This window comes from Lampris incognitus, chromosome 2 (assembly GCF_029633865.1).
Source record: "Lampris incognitus isolate fLamInc1 chromosome 2, fLamInc1.hap2, whole genome shotgun sequence".
Classification (NCBI taxonomy): Eukaryota; Metazoa; Chordata; class Actinopteri; order Lampriformes; family Lampridae; genus Lampris; species Lampris incognitus.
Window position 1 is genome coordinate 119999552 of NC_079212.1, and position 16859 is coordinate 120016410.

The window sequence follows — 16859 nt, forward strand, 5'->3', positions numbered from 1 at the left end:
CATCCTGGAAGAGGAATCCCTCCTCTGTTGCTCTTCCTGAGGTTTCTTCCATCATTTTTTTCCTGATAAGGTTTTTCTTGTGGATTTTTTCCTCATTTGGGTTTAGGGCCCAAAGATGGAGGGTGTCGTATGTCATATACTGTTGTATATTACACTGATTGTAAAGCCCTTTGGGACTGCCTTGTGTATTTTGGCTACACAAATAAACTTGAATTGATTTGGCTATAAGCTTTGGTGCTGTTAATATTTAGCTAACCCTATATTAAGCCTGTTCTGCTCAAACTGAGATAATTTTTATCATCTGATGTGTGCAAATGTGCTTATAGAACAGATTCTGGAGCATTCATTCAAATATAAAAAAGGAAAAAGTTCAAATGGCTTGAAAAATTACTCTTTATCTGTATCCGTAGAGGAAATTAATTTGATCCCTATCATTAATTCCTCCTTCAATTAAAGTACAAAGTATGTCAGATCAGTCACAACTGAATGAGTGATATGAAATCATGGTGGGCTCTGTCAGTTTTCTCAATCTCCTCAGACAGACTATCATGGAGGATGGCACTCTGCGTATCACAAACATCAGCAAGTCTGATGGAGGGACGTATACTTGTGTGGCCAGAAACCCTTTTGGAACATCAAGCAGTTCAGGCAAGCTGGTGGTAAAAGGTACTTTTCTAGCCACAGGTTTTACTACCTTACAAGCAGAGGGTTGAAATTAATACATAACATAGTTATTTTATGTTCCTGCTGATTGGACAGATATATAAGTCATGTATGTTGTGAATTATTGTTCATACAACAAATGGGCAGATCTCTTGAATCTATGGTGCTGATAGAAGAACTTTTTCCACCGATGTTCAGTTTAAAAACTGTTTCTCAGCACCTTTGGATATTGATGTTTAAATAAGTGGAGATTATGAAGTGATTATTCTTTTTTGAACTGATTGAAATATGTTTGATTTACCCTCCATGTGAGATTATTTCAAGTCACATGATTACATTGAGAAAAAATAATCTGTTCCACTATTTCTACCATATTGAACCTCTTACTTTCTTGGTTTTGTTTTTTTTTTAATGATAAAGTGCAGCAGACAGCAATAATTCAGTTTGCATTTGACTTCTTTCCCATTTTGTAACAGAGCCAACCAAAATCATAGTTCCACCCTTGAGTTTGGATGCCACAGTGGGTCAAAGCATTGTTTTGCCATGTGAAGTATCTAGCGATTTCTCCTTGGATCCCAACTTCAAATGGTTCCTTAATGGGAAACCCATTGATTTCAGCAGACAGGACCATTTTGAGAGGATCGGAGGGGTATGTATAGTATCACAGTGAGCTCACTTAAGTCAAAAGCTGTGGCGATCAACCTCCAACAAAAGTATCACTTTTTTTCTTTTTAATTCGTTTTAATGTCCATGAAAATTAAATTTAAGCTACATTTAGCTGAACAAACTCTACCCAACTTTTTTATTATTCCACAAAGTCAGGCCCCTATTCATTGTCATTGTGTATTTCCTGCTTTAAAAGATGTTGTACTCTAGATATCCCAAACCACCCAACCCAAAAGTCTAATAGTATAAGAGCACTTGATACTTGCATATTCTATAGAAATATGACATTTTGTACCAATTGTAAGTTGAACAGTTTTAAGCCTTGGAATGAGTGTGGGCTAGATGGGGTTGGGGCCCTTGTGGTCGATGGGCGGGGCGGATCATACAGTGGTATAAAAAGGATTTAAAACTCAGACTCTCATCTTCCTGACAGTTTCAGATCAGAGCATGGTGGACTGGATTATTTTTTAGTGACATTTACTTTATTAGGTCCAAGTTTCTGAAGAAATTCCTGCACTGTAAACTGGTCCTAGACTAGCCGAGACTGAAATCTGAGTGGTCCAAACAGCAGTCAATAGGAGTTGAGCTCAAGGCACAGGCAACCGAGAATGAGGCAGAAGACAAGTCTGCATTATATAAGAAACATAAGAAAGGAAAATAAGAACTGGAGCTATCACTGCTAAGCCACACATTCAATGAATTTCAGAAGTAGAGGAAATGTTTGTTGAATTGAGAGTGGGTTGCCTCCTGCGATGCACAAATACATTATTTTCCAGTTTATTTCCATAGAGCTAGGTTTACATTTAGAGTGTGCAATTAAGAAAATTTTGATTATGCTGGCGCTAAGGTTAAGATTAAATTTAGCTCACAAAAAAAAAAAAACCAAAAAAAGCACATCTGTGTCAAATGTCACTGAATAAAACAAGCCACATTATGGGTTTTCACATCACCGGTTGCCCCCTTGTTCCTCCTGTTATCATTTCACATTTTATATCATATATGATGTATCAAATATATTAATTTATTATTTTATTTATTATCTAGTAATTTGTGCCTTTGCAAACCGGAGAAATTTATTGTTAAAATTAAAAGGTACTGATTCATTGTAATGGGACCTCTCACTTTATATTTCTCTTTTATTACACAAATAAAAACAAATCATCTTTAGAAATGTATTTCGCCTAATCTTTAGTCTAGAAGGTATCCAAAAAATTGTGCACTGCATTTTTTGAAAATTCAATATGCTTAGAGAATTAATTGATGTTTGAGTTTTGTTTTTTTTTTGTCTGTGTTTGACTTGCCATGTTCACCGTACCATCTATGTGCACACATTTCTGAAAGTGACACAAGACATTACTCAGAAATGTTGGTTAGTCTAAATTGTCCCTACCAAGACTGAAGGTGAAAACTATAGAAATTAAAACAATGTTAGAGCTGATATTATAACTGTATGTGAGTAAATTATTTGACAGCTACCTGAACCGTAAAGCAAAAATCGATCTCATTACATGATTAAACCTCCCCCACTGTCTTTACAAATGCACAATGCCCATTAAAGTAACTTGTGTGATACTGTAATTTCCACAGTAAGCATCATTATAATAACACCATAACTGTAGGAGGCCATTCTCTTTAAAAAAAAAAAGAAAAAAGAAAGGTTGAAAATCTGTGTTACATTTTATGATACCTTCTATCCCCAATGCTTCAAAGTTACCATTTGAAGTAAAATGCTGTTTTAAATGTGTATTCATACCATTAGGGATCTTCAGGTGGGCTAATGGTGAGAAACATTCAGCTGAAGCACTCTGGGAAGTATGTGTGTATGGTAAACACTGCAGTCAACAGTGTTTCAGCAGCAGCAGATCTTATTGTAAGAGGTATGCATTCCTTTTACTCTATATCGCTCTCATTTCAGTAGGCCTTTTCTATAGCCAAGACCTTCTGTAGACCTTTTCCATTTGCTGTTTTGTATTTATTTTCTTGGTAAGTTACCGAAGATTATGAATCATGCCTCTTGCTGCTGACAGTTGAAGAAGTCAGTTTTCAAGGATTTAGAAAAACAGCTTTACTATGTTCTGAGATTGACAACCATGTGCTTTTGAAGTTAAGAGTTATTTTTGAAGATGTTTCATGTGCTCTGCAATCCTTTATTTATGGTTTTTGCATGTATATCACCTTGAGCCTTTCAGAGAGGATATAAGACATCAGAAACCAACAAATATATGAATAAGAGCTACGTGATTAAAACTAGTGTTCCATCAGCACAGAACCTGTCATGATAAGCTTTGGTGTCTGAAACAAATCCTTTAAGTAATTTTCATACACATATCGGAAGCCAGGGCCTCCCTCTGATTACTTTACTGTCTCTGGAATAGCGTGGTTTATTTGATAGTCGTAGCGTAGCGGTCTATTCCATTGCCTATTGACACGGGGATCGCCGGTTCAAATCCCTGTGTTATCTCCGGCTTGGTCGAACGTCCCTACAGACACAATTGGCCATGTATGCGGGTGGATATGTGTCCTGGTTGTTGCACTAGCGCCTCCTCTGGTCAGTCGGGGTGCCTGTCTGGGGGGGAGGGGGAGCTGGGGGGAATAGCATGATCCTCCCACGCGCTACATCCCCCTGGTGAAACTCCTCACTGCCAGGTGAAAAGAAGTGGCTGGTGACTCCACATGTATTGGAGGATACATGTTGTAGTCTCTGGCCCTTCCCAGATTGGCAGAGGGGGTGGAGCAGCAACTGGGATGGCTTGGAAGAATGGGGTAGTTGGCCAAGTACAATTGGGGAGAAAATGGGAGAAAATTTAAAAAAAAAGAAAAGACAAAGTCTTGGACTAACAGCACCCTGATTTGTGCATAGCCACAACCTTACCTACTTTTGCAGTATAGTCAGTGATCAGTATATTTGCAAGAATTATCTCAGAACTTACTGTCGTTTGAGCCATTTTAAAATGACTTGTGTGGCTATAAACATGTTTTTTATCTTTCATAACTTTGACTGATAGCGTTCGTTTGTGGCTTCTGTGGTACAATAAAGCTGATGAAGGTGTCTGTCCTTGTTTTCTCTGGGTTGCTGTATTTGGCAGGGCCTCCCGGGGCCGCAGAAGGCCTGGTTGTGAGTGAGATTACTGACAGCACTGTCAAACTCTCCTGGAGGCCTGGGCCTGACAACCACAGCCCTGTCACTATGTACACCATGCAGGCCAAGACCCCGTTCTCAATAGGCTGGCAGACTGTCAAAACAGGTAGTGCACTAACGCCAACTTCAAACATTTACTCCTGATTATTTATTGGTCTCTGTTGCCACAAAAAAGATGCTGCGCTGCAGTAATATTATGACAATGACAACATATTTTGGGGAATGATCCCAATGGGCAATACTGTGTTTTCTAAAATTGAGGTTCTATGTAGGCTATTGAGAAAAGGTTTGTACTGCTATTTATAATTAATGCTGAGTGATTAGAAACAGATTGATGCCAACCATCTCAGTTTTTGAACAGGATTGTTTCAGTGATTATATATGATTGCTGAACTCTGAGATATAATAATAGAAAAAAATAAAATAAAAATAACAAAAATTTAAACATTTTCTAAGTAGCCCATTGGCTCATATTACATCTCACTATGGCTGTCTACGGTTTTAGTTTAGTGGGTTTCAAAGCATCTGCTTTGTTCTTTCATCATCTAAGGCATATTACTCATGCCATATTTAATGGGTTTCATAGCATGTCATATTATTTTTGCTTTCTAGGCATAATATTAATGCCTATAGCTCTTTAAACAAGATTAGAGCAGATTAAATATAGATTTTTTTTTTAAAGATAAGATAAAATATTGAACATAAGCCTTCAGCAATATATTGGTTGCTTGATTTGCAGCCTGATACATGTAGAACAGCTAGTTCATATTTGCATGAATCATACAAATATCTTCCTTAATTTTCCATTATGAGCTTTTTTTGCATCTGTTTTTAAAGCTTTTTACCTTTAATATGAATTATTTAAATGTCGAATCTATGAAATATTTGTTGTGAAATATCTATGTTTGCCTGTTGGCCTTGCAGTTATCTTACCTGACCCTTGGTTAGTTAAAGATTACAGTTTATTATAGCATGACATTGGAATAACGTAATAAACTGACAGCAGATGTCTGGCCACTTATATTGATAACCTTAAATGAGACATTTCCATTTGACAACTTATTATTTCATGAGTAAAACAGTATGCTTATATTCAGGTGCAACTGTGCTAATTATACACAATAATTACAGATACCTCAGAATAATAGTGGAATAGAAAATAAACCAGAAATAAAATGCACATTACCTGATATTTGACATGTAAAGTTAATTGGCATTTTTTGCGCCATAATGTAATTTGGAACAGTATTAACAAAAAACCTCCTGTACAAAACTTCTTCAACATATTCAGTGATTGGTGCTCTTGTGCTTGAGTTTCTAGATTAGATTAGATTAGATTAGATTAGATTAGATTAGACTCAACTTTATTGTCAGTGTACAGGGTACAAGTACTAAGACAATGAAATGGGAGTTTGGCATATAACCAGAAAGTGCAAAATAGTACAGTAATGTGCAAGGTATAATGAGTATGAGTGTACAGAGGTAATATGGAATGTCAATAATGTATACTGTATTTAAATCCATACAGTAGTGCAATTATGTTCAAAATTAAGGTAATGCTATTGGAGTAGGAATGAATAAATATAGAGTAAAAATATAAACAGAGTATTATATGTTGTATGTACATTATAGTGTCATGTGTTTCTGTTACTGATAAGCAAATGTAGAATGTATGAAGAGTAAATGTCATAGAAACATCTCAATTCTTAATTCTTTAATCCTAGTCCCTGATTTTGTACCTGGAGAGATGTTGTATGCAATGGTAAAAGAGTTGAATCCCTGGGTGGATTATGAATTCAGGGTGGTGGCTACCAACAGCGTGGGTGTAGGAGAACCCAGCATGCCATCAAAACAGATTCGAACAGAAGCAGCAGGTACCTTCTCGATTTTATGTTTTACCTTCATGACAGATTAATCAGCCCCACAGCGGAGATGTAATTAAGATGTCTGATTAGTTTCATTTTCCTTCAGCGCTCCCCTTCATTGCTGTCGATATGTAAATCCTCTGCTCATCTTTCATGCCAGTTCATTGGCTATTGTATATATATTTCTTTTCACAAACCGACCTAAGGACTAATTAAACACACCCCACTTTATAATCTGATTGACACACAGACAGATGTTAATGGCTGAATAAACAAGGCTGAAGAGGCATTATTCCACCATCTATTTTGGTGACAGGGTCTGTAAAGCCATATTTTGACTAATGTGTTTCCTTGTCAATGAAAACCATGAGAGCAAATTACATTATATTTTCAAGTGTTCTAATATTTATTCAAATAAAGGCTGTTTATGACAGCAATCCAGATATTTTTGCCATGATTAATTAATGAATGCATCATGGATAGAAAGTGTGTGATATCTGAACATGCCATAAGTCAATGACATGAAGGTGTCTGTTTTGTGCTGGACAGGCCAAATAATTTTAACCTGCTGGCTGAATCATGAGGTGGCAGGTCACCTGTTAAACTACACACATGGAAATAACATGCAATATTTGTATGTATATGAATAACAATGCACGGGTGGGAATGCTTGTATCAAATTGTATGTGATTCAGGGTGTTCGGGTAGTGTAATGACCTATTCCATTGCCTACCAACACGGGGATCGCCTGTTCAAATCCCTGTGTTACCTCTAGCTTGGTTGGGCATCCCTACAGCCATAATTGGCCGTGTCTGCAGGTGGGAAGCCGAATGTGGGTATATGTCCTGGTTGCTGCACCACCACCTCCTCTGGTTGGTTGGGTTGCCTGTTCGGGGGGGAGGGGGAACTGGGGGAATAGCGTGATCCTCCCACGCGCTATGTCCCCCTGGTGAAACTCTTCACTGTCAGGTGAAAAGAAGCAGCTGTAGACTCCACATTCATCGGAGGAGGCATATGGTAGTCTGCAGCTCTCCCCGGATCGACAGAGGGGGTGGCACAGTGACTGGGAAGGCTTGGAAGAGTGAGGTAAGTGGCCAGATACAATTGGGGAAAAAATGTATGTGAATCCTCTGTGTGTAAATTCAAAGGAAGCTCTACAAACTAGATGTGATGTCATCATCAATTGTGAGCTTTGGATGCATGAATGAATGCCCTTTTGCCTACCGTAGGAATTAAAGCCAAACCAAAATGATGAGTGAATTTCCTTTCGTACATATCCAGTTCCTGAAGTCTCACCTCTTAACGTGAGCGGTGGGGGAGGAAGTCAGGGAGAAGTCGTTATCGTGTGGGAGGTAAGAGTTGTGCTGACGTGAATTTGAAAGGGCTATCTTCGTTCTTCATCATTATTCAAAATGCTTGACAATAAGTGGATTTAAGCAGAAATATCAGCGGTGATTCAGCTTCATTTAGGTTGTGATTCAGCGTCACAAATGAAATAATGCTAAATGGATCTATTTGAATCAATATTTTATCACACATAATACAAAGGTCATTTTGCATAATGCACATTATGTTCACTTCAGTTCACTGCACTACTTTAATTTCCCCTTCCTGGGAAACTTTTCTTGCAGTAGCAAATAGTGCACCACATAAAAATAATGACATATACCCACAATTAACAGTCATTAAAAGAAAATAGATAAAAAGGAGTAAAAATAAAATAGATAGGAGAGTAATGTAGCATGTGCAAATCAATTGAGAATTGCTGGGTTTTTTTGTCTTATTTCTCTATCAGTGTGATATCATAATTTGTATTCTGCTACTTGCTTGTAAAATACTTTGCAACACAGTTTTGAAAAGTGCAATTTAAGTAAAGATAATTATTAATATCGTTATTATTATGATTATTATTATTGTTGTTGTTGTGGATTAGTAATTTTTATATGATATAAGATTTCTTATTTGTGTCCACCCCAGCCAGTTCCAGAGGAGCAGCAGAATGGAGAGGACTTTGGTTATGTTGTGGCTTTCCGTCCGCTTGGAACAAACACTTGGATCCAGACAGTTTTAGCTTCATCCGATGCATCTAGATATGTTTACAGAAATGACAGCACTGCGCCGTTGTCTCAGTTTGAAGTTAAAGTTGGAGTCTACAACGGCATTGGAGAAGGGCCATACAGCAGTGTCATCACAGTGCTGTCTGCAGAAGAAGGTATTTATTTACACATTATGGTGTTTGATGTAGCTAAATAAGTCCTCAAGGCTTACATGCCCCTACTACAGCATTATAAGACTGTATAATTCTTTTAATACCTTCAAATCCTTAAACCAATAGGCAGATTAGAACACAAATTGAGTATAAACCTTCAACAATATACATATTGATTGATGGGTTTATTTACAGTCTAATATGTGTACAGAAGACCTCATAATTGCATGCTAATAACTTACTGCTTAATTAAGTATACACCATTTTTTGCATTTATGTTTACATTATTTACCATAAGTTTAAATTCTCAGCAGTGACTCTGTGAAAAACCAATGTTGACCTGCTAAGTGTAGCTGTCTCTTACCCAATCCTTGGTTAGCTTAAAAGGATATTAGCTTTTACTTCAATAACTGAGGCAACACTTGACAGTTTATCAGTGCTATTTATGTTTATACTATTGTAAGAATGTGTATAAAGGAGCAAAGTCAATACAGTTAAATCATTCTAGACTATTTTTGCTTTATTATTTAACCATAAAATAGCATTTATAAACTCGTATTCTATGTTGTGCATGCTAAGAGCCTTCAGAGGCACCATCGAGGGTGTGGGCTCAGAGCGTTTCAGCATCTGAGGTTGAGGTGTACTGGGAGCCAGTCCCCCCTGGGTCCAACAGTGGGAAGATCACTGGATATGAGGTATGAACAAGACAACTTAAAATAATAAAGCCCGAAGAAAACCCCGATAAAGGATTCAGCATTTACTCCTGAAATGATTCATAGAGTAACTGGAATTCATTTGACTTTTAATGCTGATGGCAACGTCTGGGAACATCCGTCGCTATCAAAAGCAAAGTTGCGTTAGAGTTGTACATTTTTCATGAGCTAATCTAGAGGATGAAGAGTTCTGTTCACAGCCGTTCCAGTCTCCAATACCAGGCATAGTACCGCAGGCTTCATAACTGCTGTTCTAAAGAAGCATGTGAACATCAATAACCTCCACAACAAACATCCCCTGGGGATGTGGATGTGAAAAACCTGGAGGAAAATGCAATTTTATACTGAGCTCCCCGATATTTTGCATTGCATGGGAGACTCAGACTGCCTGACCTCCCTTGGAGGAACTCAGAAGTGATTCTTAGAGCCTGTCTCTAACATGCACTGTCAAAAAAAGAAATGTTTTGTTTACACCATCTTTTGCTGCCAGGAAAATGAATTAAACCTAATTGAGAATGTGTGTTTTTATTGAAATGCAAGGTGAACCTAGTCAAGAGGGTGAAAGAGTGGGCACTTAAGTTTTTTTTAAACTACATTTCAAATGCACATAAGCAACAAATGAATTTACACCTCTAGACCTCTATTTGCAGGGAGTTTTATACTATTGTGCGCACTTTTTTTTCTGAGAGGGGCATATAACCAAAAGTCCTTGCAACATGAAAACAACTATTTCCATGCAATAAAAAATTAGTTGGTGAGAGGACTCTGTTGAACTTGTCAACTTTGAGACTTCGGAAACTGGAAGATTTTCCAAACCAAACAATATCCGCCCCTGAAAAAAAAAGGTTTTAGAGACTGTTTCCTGTATTGTGGCAACTTTTTTTAATTATCAAAAAAGCAACAAAAGAGGCCCAGCTTAATCATTTCAGTTAAGTCGTACCTTTAAGTCTGTAAAAAAGAAAAACATTCCTTTCCATGATGTCAGAGACGCTTTTTTTTCCACTGATAAGATTAGATAAGATGGACTTTATTAATCCCTGTGGGGAAGTCCATCCTCTGCATTTAACCCATCCCAACACATCAAAGAAGGCTGGATCAGTTCATCTAGATACAACGTTAATTGACAAATATGTTTCATCACTCATCTAAGTGCTTTCTTCAGTCTAAACTAACTGCAGGTATCCCCACCCTTATAAACAACCAGTTTACATAACGACCGAACCAACAACCAGTTTCATATGCAAATATGGGTGTGACCATTAATTAGAGTTTCAGTAACCATGTATACTATTCACAGAGGATTAGGGAATGTTGCAATCACAGCATTGTAAGATGACAACAGATGCATAACAACCAAAGCCAACAACCAGTTTCATATTCTAGGCCATATTCACAGGTTAGTGGCCACTCTTTCAAGGATGAGGATGTGCACATCCTTGATAGGGAGGAACGCTAGTTTGAACGAGGAGTCAAAGAGGCCATTAGAGGGAACGACCATCCCTGAACTGAGGGGGAGGCCTAAGAGTACATCTGTTGCCATCTTACAATGCTGTGATTGCAAACATTCCCAAATCCTCTGTGAACAGTACACATGGCCATTGAAACTCTAGTTAATAGTCACACCCTTATTGGCATATGAAACTGGTCATTGGTTTTGGTCGTTATGCAACTGTATTGCACTGTATTGTTTATAAGGGTGGGGATACCTGCAGTCGGTTGAGACTGAAGCGGTCACTTAGTTGAGTGATAAAACTTATCTGGCAATAAATGTTGTATCCAGATGAACTGATTGAACCTTCTTTGATATTCTTACCTGGATTATTGAGCATGCATCAAGCCATCCCAAAACACACACTGGAAGCAGTGAGCAGCTGCTGTACAGTGCCCGGGGACCAACTCCAGCTCTTCTTGCCATGCCTCGGTCAGGGGCATCAAGGAGTATGAACCTAACATTAGTCTAACATGCATGTATTTTTTTTTCTTTTGATGCTGGGAAGAAACTGGGGCACCCAAATCAGTCACTTAGGAAAGTAAAAGGAGAGTGCACATTTGGTGTAGCAGCATTGTTGTCTGAGTGGAAACAGTAGGATGTTAGTGTCACAAGGCTTAGACACGCTCTACAGACAGGTTGTACTAATGAAAAAATAAAATAAAAAATGAAAATGTTTTGTAAAAAATGTGTCCAGAAGAAATTTAATCCCAGGAGGACACTGGGAGACACCAATGAAAATTGTGAGTCACCTGGGTAAGTCGAGGGACTTGTAAAATATGGAATGTACATGATCACTTTTTGCTATTTTAAAATTCTGAACGTAGGTCAATTAAAAAACACCCACCTTTCTAACGTTTCTTTTCAAAATATTTTTTGGTACAATTCTGAACTTACAGGCTCACTGGAGAAGTAGAGATAGAAATCCAGTTCCACAAACTCCTGGGGGGGGGTGAATGTGCTAATTATGCAATAGTTGTCTACATGTATTGTATTTGTACGTAATAATTATGTGCACTACACACCACTGAGGTCTGATTTGTTGTTGTACGTGTATGTAAAGTACTTTGAGAGTTATTGTCAACTGAAGACAAATTCCTTGTATGAGTAAAGCATACTTGGCCAGTATAGCTCAAATCTGATTTGGTCCAGGTACTTTTGTGGGAGGAGGGGACTCAGGAGGGAGAAGCCCAGAAGACCATGGTCACAGACACAGCAGCTCTGCTGTCCGGTCTGAAAGCAAGCACAGTCTACGTGATCTCAGTCAGGGCCCAAAACAGTGCTGGAATCGGACCCTCAAGCCCCGCTTTCAACATCACCACCAAGAAACCTCGTGAGTCTGCCATTAGAGCGGATAAATTTTGAAAAACAAGCCCGAAAGCTGGAGCCAAAACAGACCTTGAATAGAGGCAAAAAAAAAATCCCACTCATAAAAATAAGCAGGGAGACTGTGCTGGTAATTTGTATTGAGATATGCTTTTTTGATCCATCATTATGGTTTGTTTTCTTTTCATTAATATTGCATGTTAAAGTTGCACAGAGATGACAAGTTGAGTCTAATAATTATTAGCTCCCTATTTTCTCTTTATGTTCTGCTCAGTTTGTTTGCTTTGCTACACTATGTTGTTTTATACTGAAATCCAATATGCTATGAATATCTAGTTCCAATATTCGGGGACAGTTAAATACTGACATAGCTAAGACAGTTTCAGGTAATGATGCCATTTTATTTAGTGCATCCATGATTAACTTGTGTCTGCATAATTGCATGTCTTACAGCCCCAAGTCAGCCTCCAGGGAATATTGAGTGGAACTTGACCAATTCCGGGATCATTCTAAATTGGGAACATGTCAAGGCGATGGAAAATGAGTCCGAGGTGACAGGATACAAGGTGAGTTTTTTTAGAGGGATGGAAGAAAATCTGGCACTGGGGAAACAAAACAGCCTCAGCAGCTGTCATCTCAATAAATGGCTCTCTCACTGCAGTGGAAAGATAGACCTCAGCACTCCAGTGTCACGTTATGGATTGGCCTTGTCTGCCCTTTCAAAATTAAAAGATCTGTTTCATGTGATAAAACAGAGAGCATTACGCCACAGAGGGAATTTCAGCTTCTTGCAGCCAGTACTGTAATGAATCTTATTCTAACCACTTTGCATACTCCTAGGAAGGGGGGGGGCACTTGCATTTGATGCTGCTCACATAATGTTTGCCTTGTTGTGTTTTTGTATTATCCAAAGATATGAAGGCCCAATCCTTTTTTCTGTCTGTGTATCATGAATAGTCTCATGTAAAGCACTTCTGTAAGAAAGTGCAAAAAAAGTTCCGGTAATTTTGCAAAGGTTTTACAGAGTATTATAACAAAAGATAAAAACTACTCTTTTTTAAAACCTTCAAAATGCGGATGTGCATTTGGCTCACTACACCGTGCATCCTTTTTGAGCTGTTATGAGAGGAAATCTGTGATGAGTCATGAAAAAGGATGTCATCAGACCCACCTTGGACAACTTGTGACAATCTCACACCATGTAGAATATATAATTCTTTCTGGAGAGGGGCTGATTACATAAAAGTACAATCAAACGCATGCCGTCATGTTTGGTAGCATACATGAAAGTGTGACAAATATAAAGAAGAGATTTTTCAGGAATCAGGAGCAATTTATCGTTATTTCTATCATGTACTTGCATACACGAAAGAAACGAAATGTCGTTTCACCCAGTCCACAGCAGTGCAACACAAAAGATAAAAACACATGCCCAAAATTTCCAAAAATGACACCACCAAAAACATACAAAAATAGAGAGAACAAAGGAAAACAAACAACCAAACCAACAGTTAATAACACAGTCCATTCAGTGCAACACGGTCCAAAAATTCCACTGTTCATAAAATGAACGCCAGCCAGGATGACTGTTGGAACTGTCGGTCTGCATGGGCTAGCAGTTAGCTTGGCTTGCCTGGCTTCTACATCCTGTCAGACCAATCTCGGTGCTTCCTCTTCGGGCACAGCTCCGGGCAGAGCCATGGTCTTTGGGCCCACCAGTCGCCGAGACCAAGCTCCCTCAGCCAATCCAATGCTAGCTCTCCCAGCCAGACACCTTCGACACACCTCCCCCACACTCCACACAACGACACAAATGCAGAAGCAGACAAAAACTGCACAGTCGATGCTTGGCGAGGCCACCACTAGACAGCCTCGGTGTTTCTTCTCGGGCGCAGCTCAGACCAGGGCTATGGTCCCTGACAGGACGCAGTAGACCAAGCTCTCTCAGCTGATTCAACGCCAGCTTTGCAATTAAGCGAGAGAAAAAAATCGAAGATCAAAATAAAATTTCACACAACGTCACTTTATTGTATTTTTTCTGGAATGTGACTTTTTTTTTCTCTTAAAGGTGTGTGTTCAGTATGTAGAAGTTCATTTTACTGGAGACTGTGTGTGGGGGGGGGGGTAATTGAATGAATTCATGTTTCCCTCTGGAAACTTAGTCTTTTTTTTTCACCTTTCCATTCCAGATTTCTTACCGTCAGAACTGGCATGGCAGACCTAAGGTGCTAGAGACCAATAAGACCAGTGTGGAGCTGCACATCCCTCCTGCAGAGGACTACCTTGTTGAGATCAAAGCTCTCACTGATGGAGGTGATGGCAGCAGTAGTGGTCTCATCCGGGTACCAAAGATGTCCAGTAAGATTCCAGTATTTTATGCCATGCAAATAAATATACATTGAATAGGTCAGCATACATCATACATAGCGCAGAATTAATTCTGCTCTACTTTTAAAACTATTTATAAACATACCTTGGCTTTTGCAAGAGTATTATCATACACTTGTGCATTGCAATAACAGTCTTTGATAATAAAGCCCCAGGAAAGAGGGGGGAAATGTTTTCATAGTATGGTGAAAGTAGAAAAGGCACTTGTGTTATTTTTGCTTTTTTAGCACAATTTGTATTATTTGTATTGTTTTTCTCTTCACATTTCTTAATTAGACATGTGAAGAGAAAAACAAATTTAAATATAAAAATATAAACAAAATACAATTTAATTCAAAATTATACATATCATTTTATTAAATTTATTCAAAAAAAATTAGCACAATGCATATTATTCTTTTTTTTCTCTCTTCACAGGTCTTAATTCTAAAGGAAATGTCAGTTCAAATCCAAGGAATATTTTCTGTTTTCTGTTTATTTTACTTTCAATGTGGATTTTGTAGGTTGTAATAATACAAAATGTATCTGTGGCTGTAACAGAACAGCAGTGTACATTTTAAGCCACCTCTGCATCTAAAAATGTTGAATAAACAACAAATTATGCAGTGTTTCTAGACCCAAATTGGGGTAAAGGACCCTTGTGAACAGTCATATGCCTAACTGAGATGATCAACAGCTATCACTGTTTTCTGTATCAGCTGTTTGCCTCTGTATTTTCTGTATTTTCAGTTCTGTTGTATTCTTCTAGGATGCATTTATTCGGTGATTGTGACACTTGAGGATGCTTAAATTTGTGTGAAATGAACCCAAGCGCAGGACGATGCTGTCCCCACTCCTGCCATAATTTCAGCTGTTCCCACATAGAATTGTTTGTTCTCCCTGGGCTTGTTGTCACCTTGCTGAATTTTACAGACCAAAATTGTCTGGTGGCAGGAGATTTCATATCATTCATAAGAGGGTAAATTGTTCTGGGCATAGGTGGTGAAACTTTGGAATACATCTTCACTTATCCTCACTGTTTCACTAACATTCTCAAATCATACACATACTTAGCATGATTTGACCAAGGTTAAACTTCATTGAAACTTCAGTATTTTGCTGCTTAATAGTTTTTATGATAGGTCCTGAGAAACCAACTCAGACGAATGTTCCATACTGCTGCTTTGCTGTACAAGGTTTCAGAATCTTGTCTTCATTTGTCAGTGAGTCTGTAAAGCTACTTACTATACATTGCTGATCTATCGAGAACTGGTACATCATATTGTAGTGTGTTATTTAGACACTGCTATTTGCATTTAATTTGCAAAAAAAATGTATCTTATGTAGTTATTATTGTTGTCTACAATAACATACAATATGAACAGCAATGTGCACATTAGTTGTGAGGACAAAGCAAGTAGGATGAGAAGACAAAGGAGGCACACTTTGGGCTGCTATTGAGGCTTGGATCAACATGAAATTATGAAACAGGGCGTTTGGGTAGTGTAGTGGTATATTTCGTTGCCTACCAACATGGGGATCGCCTGTTCAAATCCCAGTGTTAGCTCTGGCTTGGTCAGGCGTCCCTACAGACATAATTGGCAGTGTCTGCGAGTGGGAAGCCGGGCATGTGTCCTGGTCGCTGCACTAGCACTTCCTCTGGTCGGTTGGGGCACCTGTTTGGAGGCGAGGGGGAACTGGGGGGAATAACGTGATCCTCCCACGTGCTATGTCCCCCTGGTGAAACTCCTCACTGTCAGGTGAAAAGAAGCGGCTGGTGAATCCACATGACTAGAGGAGGCATGTGGTAGTCTGCAGCCCTCCCCGGATCGGCAGAGGGAGTGGAGCAGCGACCGGGACGACTCGGAAGAGTGGGGTAATTGGCCAAGTACAATTGGGGAGAAAAAGGGGGTAAAATAAAAAAAAAAAAAACAATTACGAAACAGTGAATAAGTGGAACTGACACTTTGACTGTTTCATCATTGATGTGGTAGGTCGGTCAAAGAAAGTCAATTTACAAGAAAGTTTGTGCATTTCTTTAAAGTAATGTCACAAAATATGCTGGCGTGTATTTTGGAATACCTGCTAATGCAGAAACCTGCTGACTACAGTTCGATTTTGGACAAACAAGGTGTGTAGCTGAGCCGACCAGGAATCTGATAAGTTTGCTAGAATTTGTTTGGACAGTTTGAATTCGAAGTTGCACATGTAAATGTGCACATGTGTACATAGTAAATACAGTAAGACATCTGTTTTTAATCAATGTAGACATGTTGTATATCAATGAAAATTGCAGTAAATATCAATGTCAATAATGTCTGCAATTAATGTTGTTGGTAAGAAACACCAGTGGTTCTGATGAATTTAGGATATAGTAGAAAAGGATCGTAAAAGTTGATATGTCTGATACATGAAAGCAATT

General features: G+C 38.5%; 1 protein-coding gene across 1 annotated transcript in view; it reads left to right on the forward strand.

The window, feature by feature from the left end:
- Positions 1-14961, forward strand: part of LOC130131743 (contactin-4) — a 38214-nt gene extending 23253 nt beyond the window's left edge. The window contains exons 11-22 of the mRNA XM_056301545.1: positions 539-666; positions 1140-1312; positions 3089-3206; positions 4416-4574; positions 6193-6342; positions 7615-7685; positions 8311-8545; positions 9122-9237; positions 11897-12077; positions 12524-12636; positions 14260-14428; positions 14876-14961. Of these exons, the coding sequence (XP_056157520.1) occupies positions 539-666; positions 1140-1312; positions 3089-3206; positions 4416-4574; positions 6193-6342; positions 7615-7685; positions 8311-8545; positions 9122-9237; positions 11897-12077; positions 12524-12636; positions 14260-14428; positions 14876-14961 (1699 nt within the window). The remainder of the gene's footprint in view (positions 1-538; positions 667-1139; positions 1313-3088; positions 3207-4415; positions 4575-6192; positions 6343-7614; positions 7686-8310; positions 8546-9121; positions 9238-11896; positions 12078-12523; positions 12637-14259; positions 14429-14875) is intronic.
- Positions 14962-16859: the final 1898 nt, after the last annotated feature.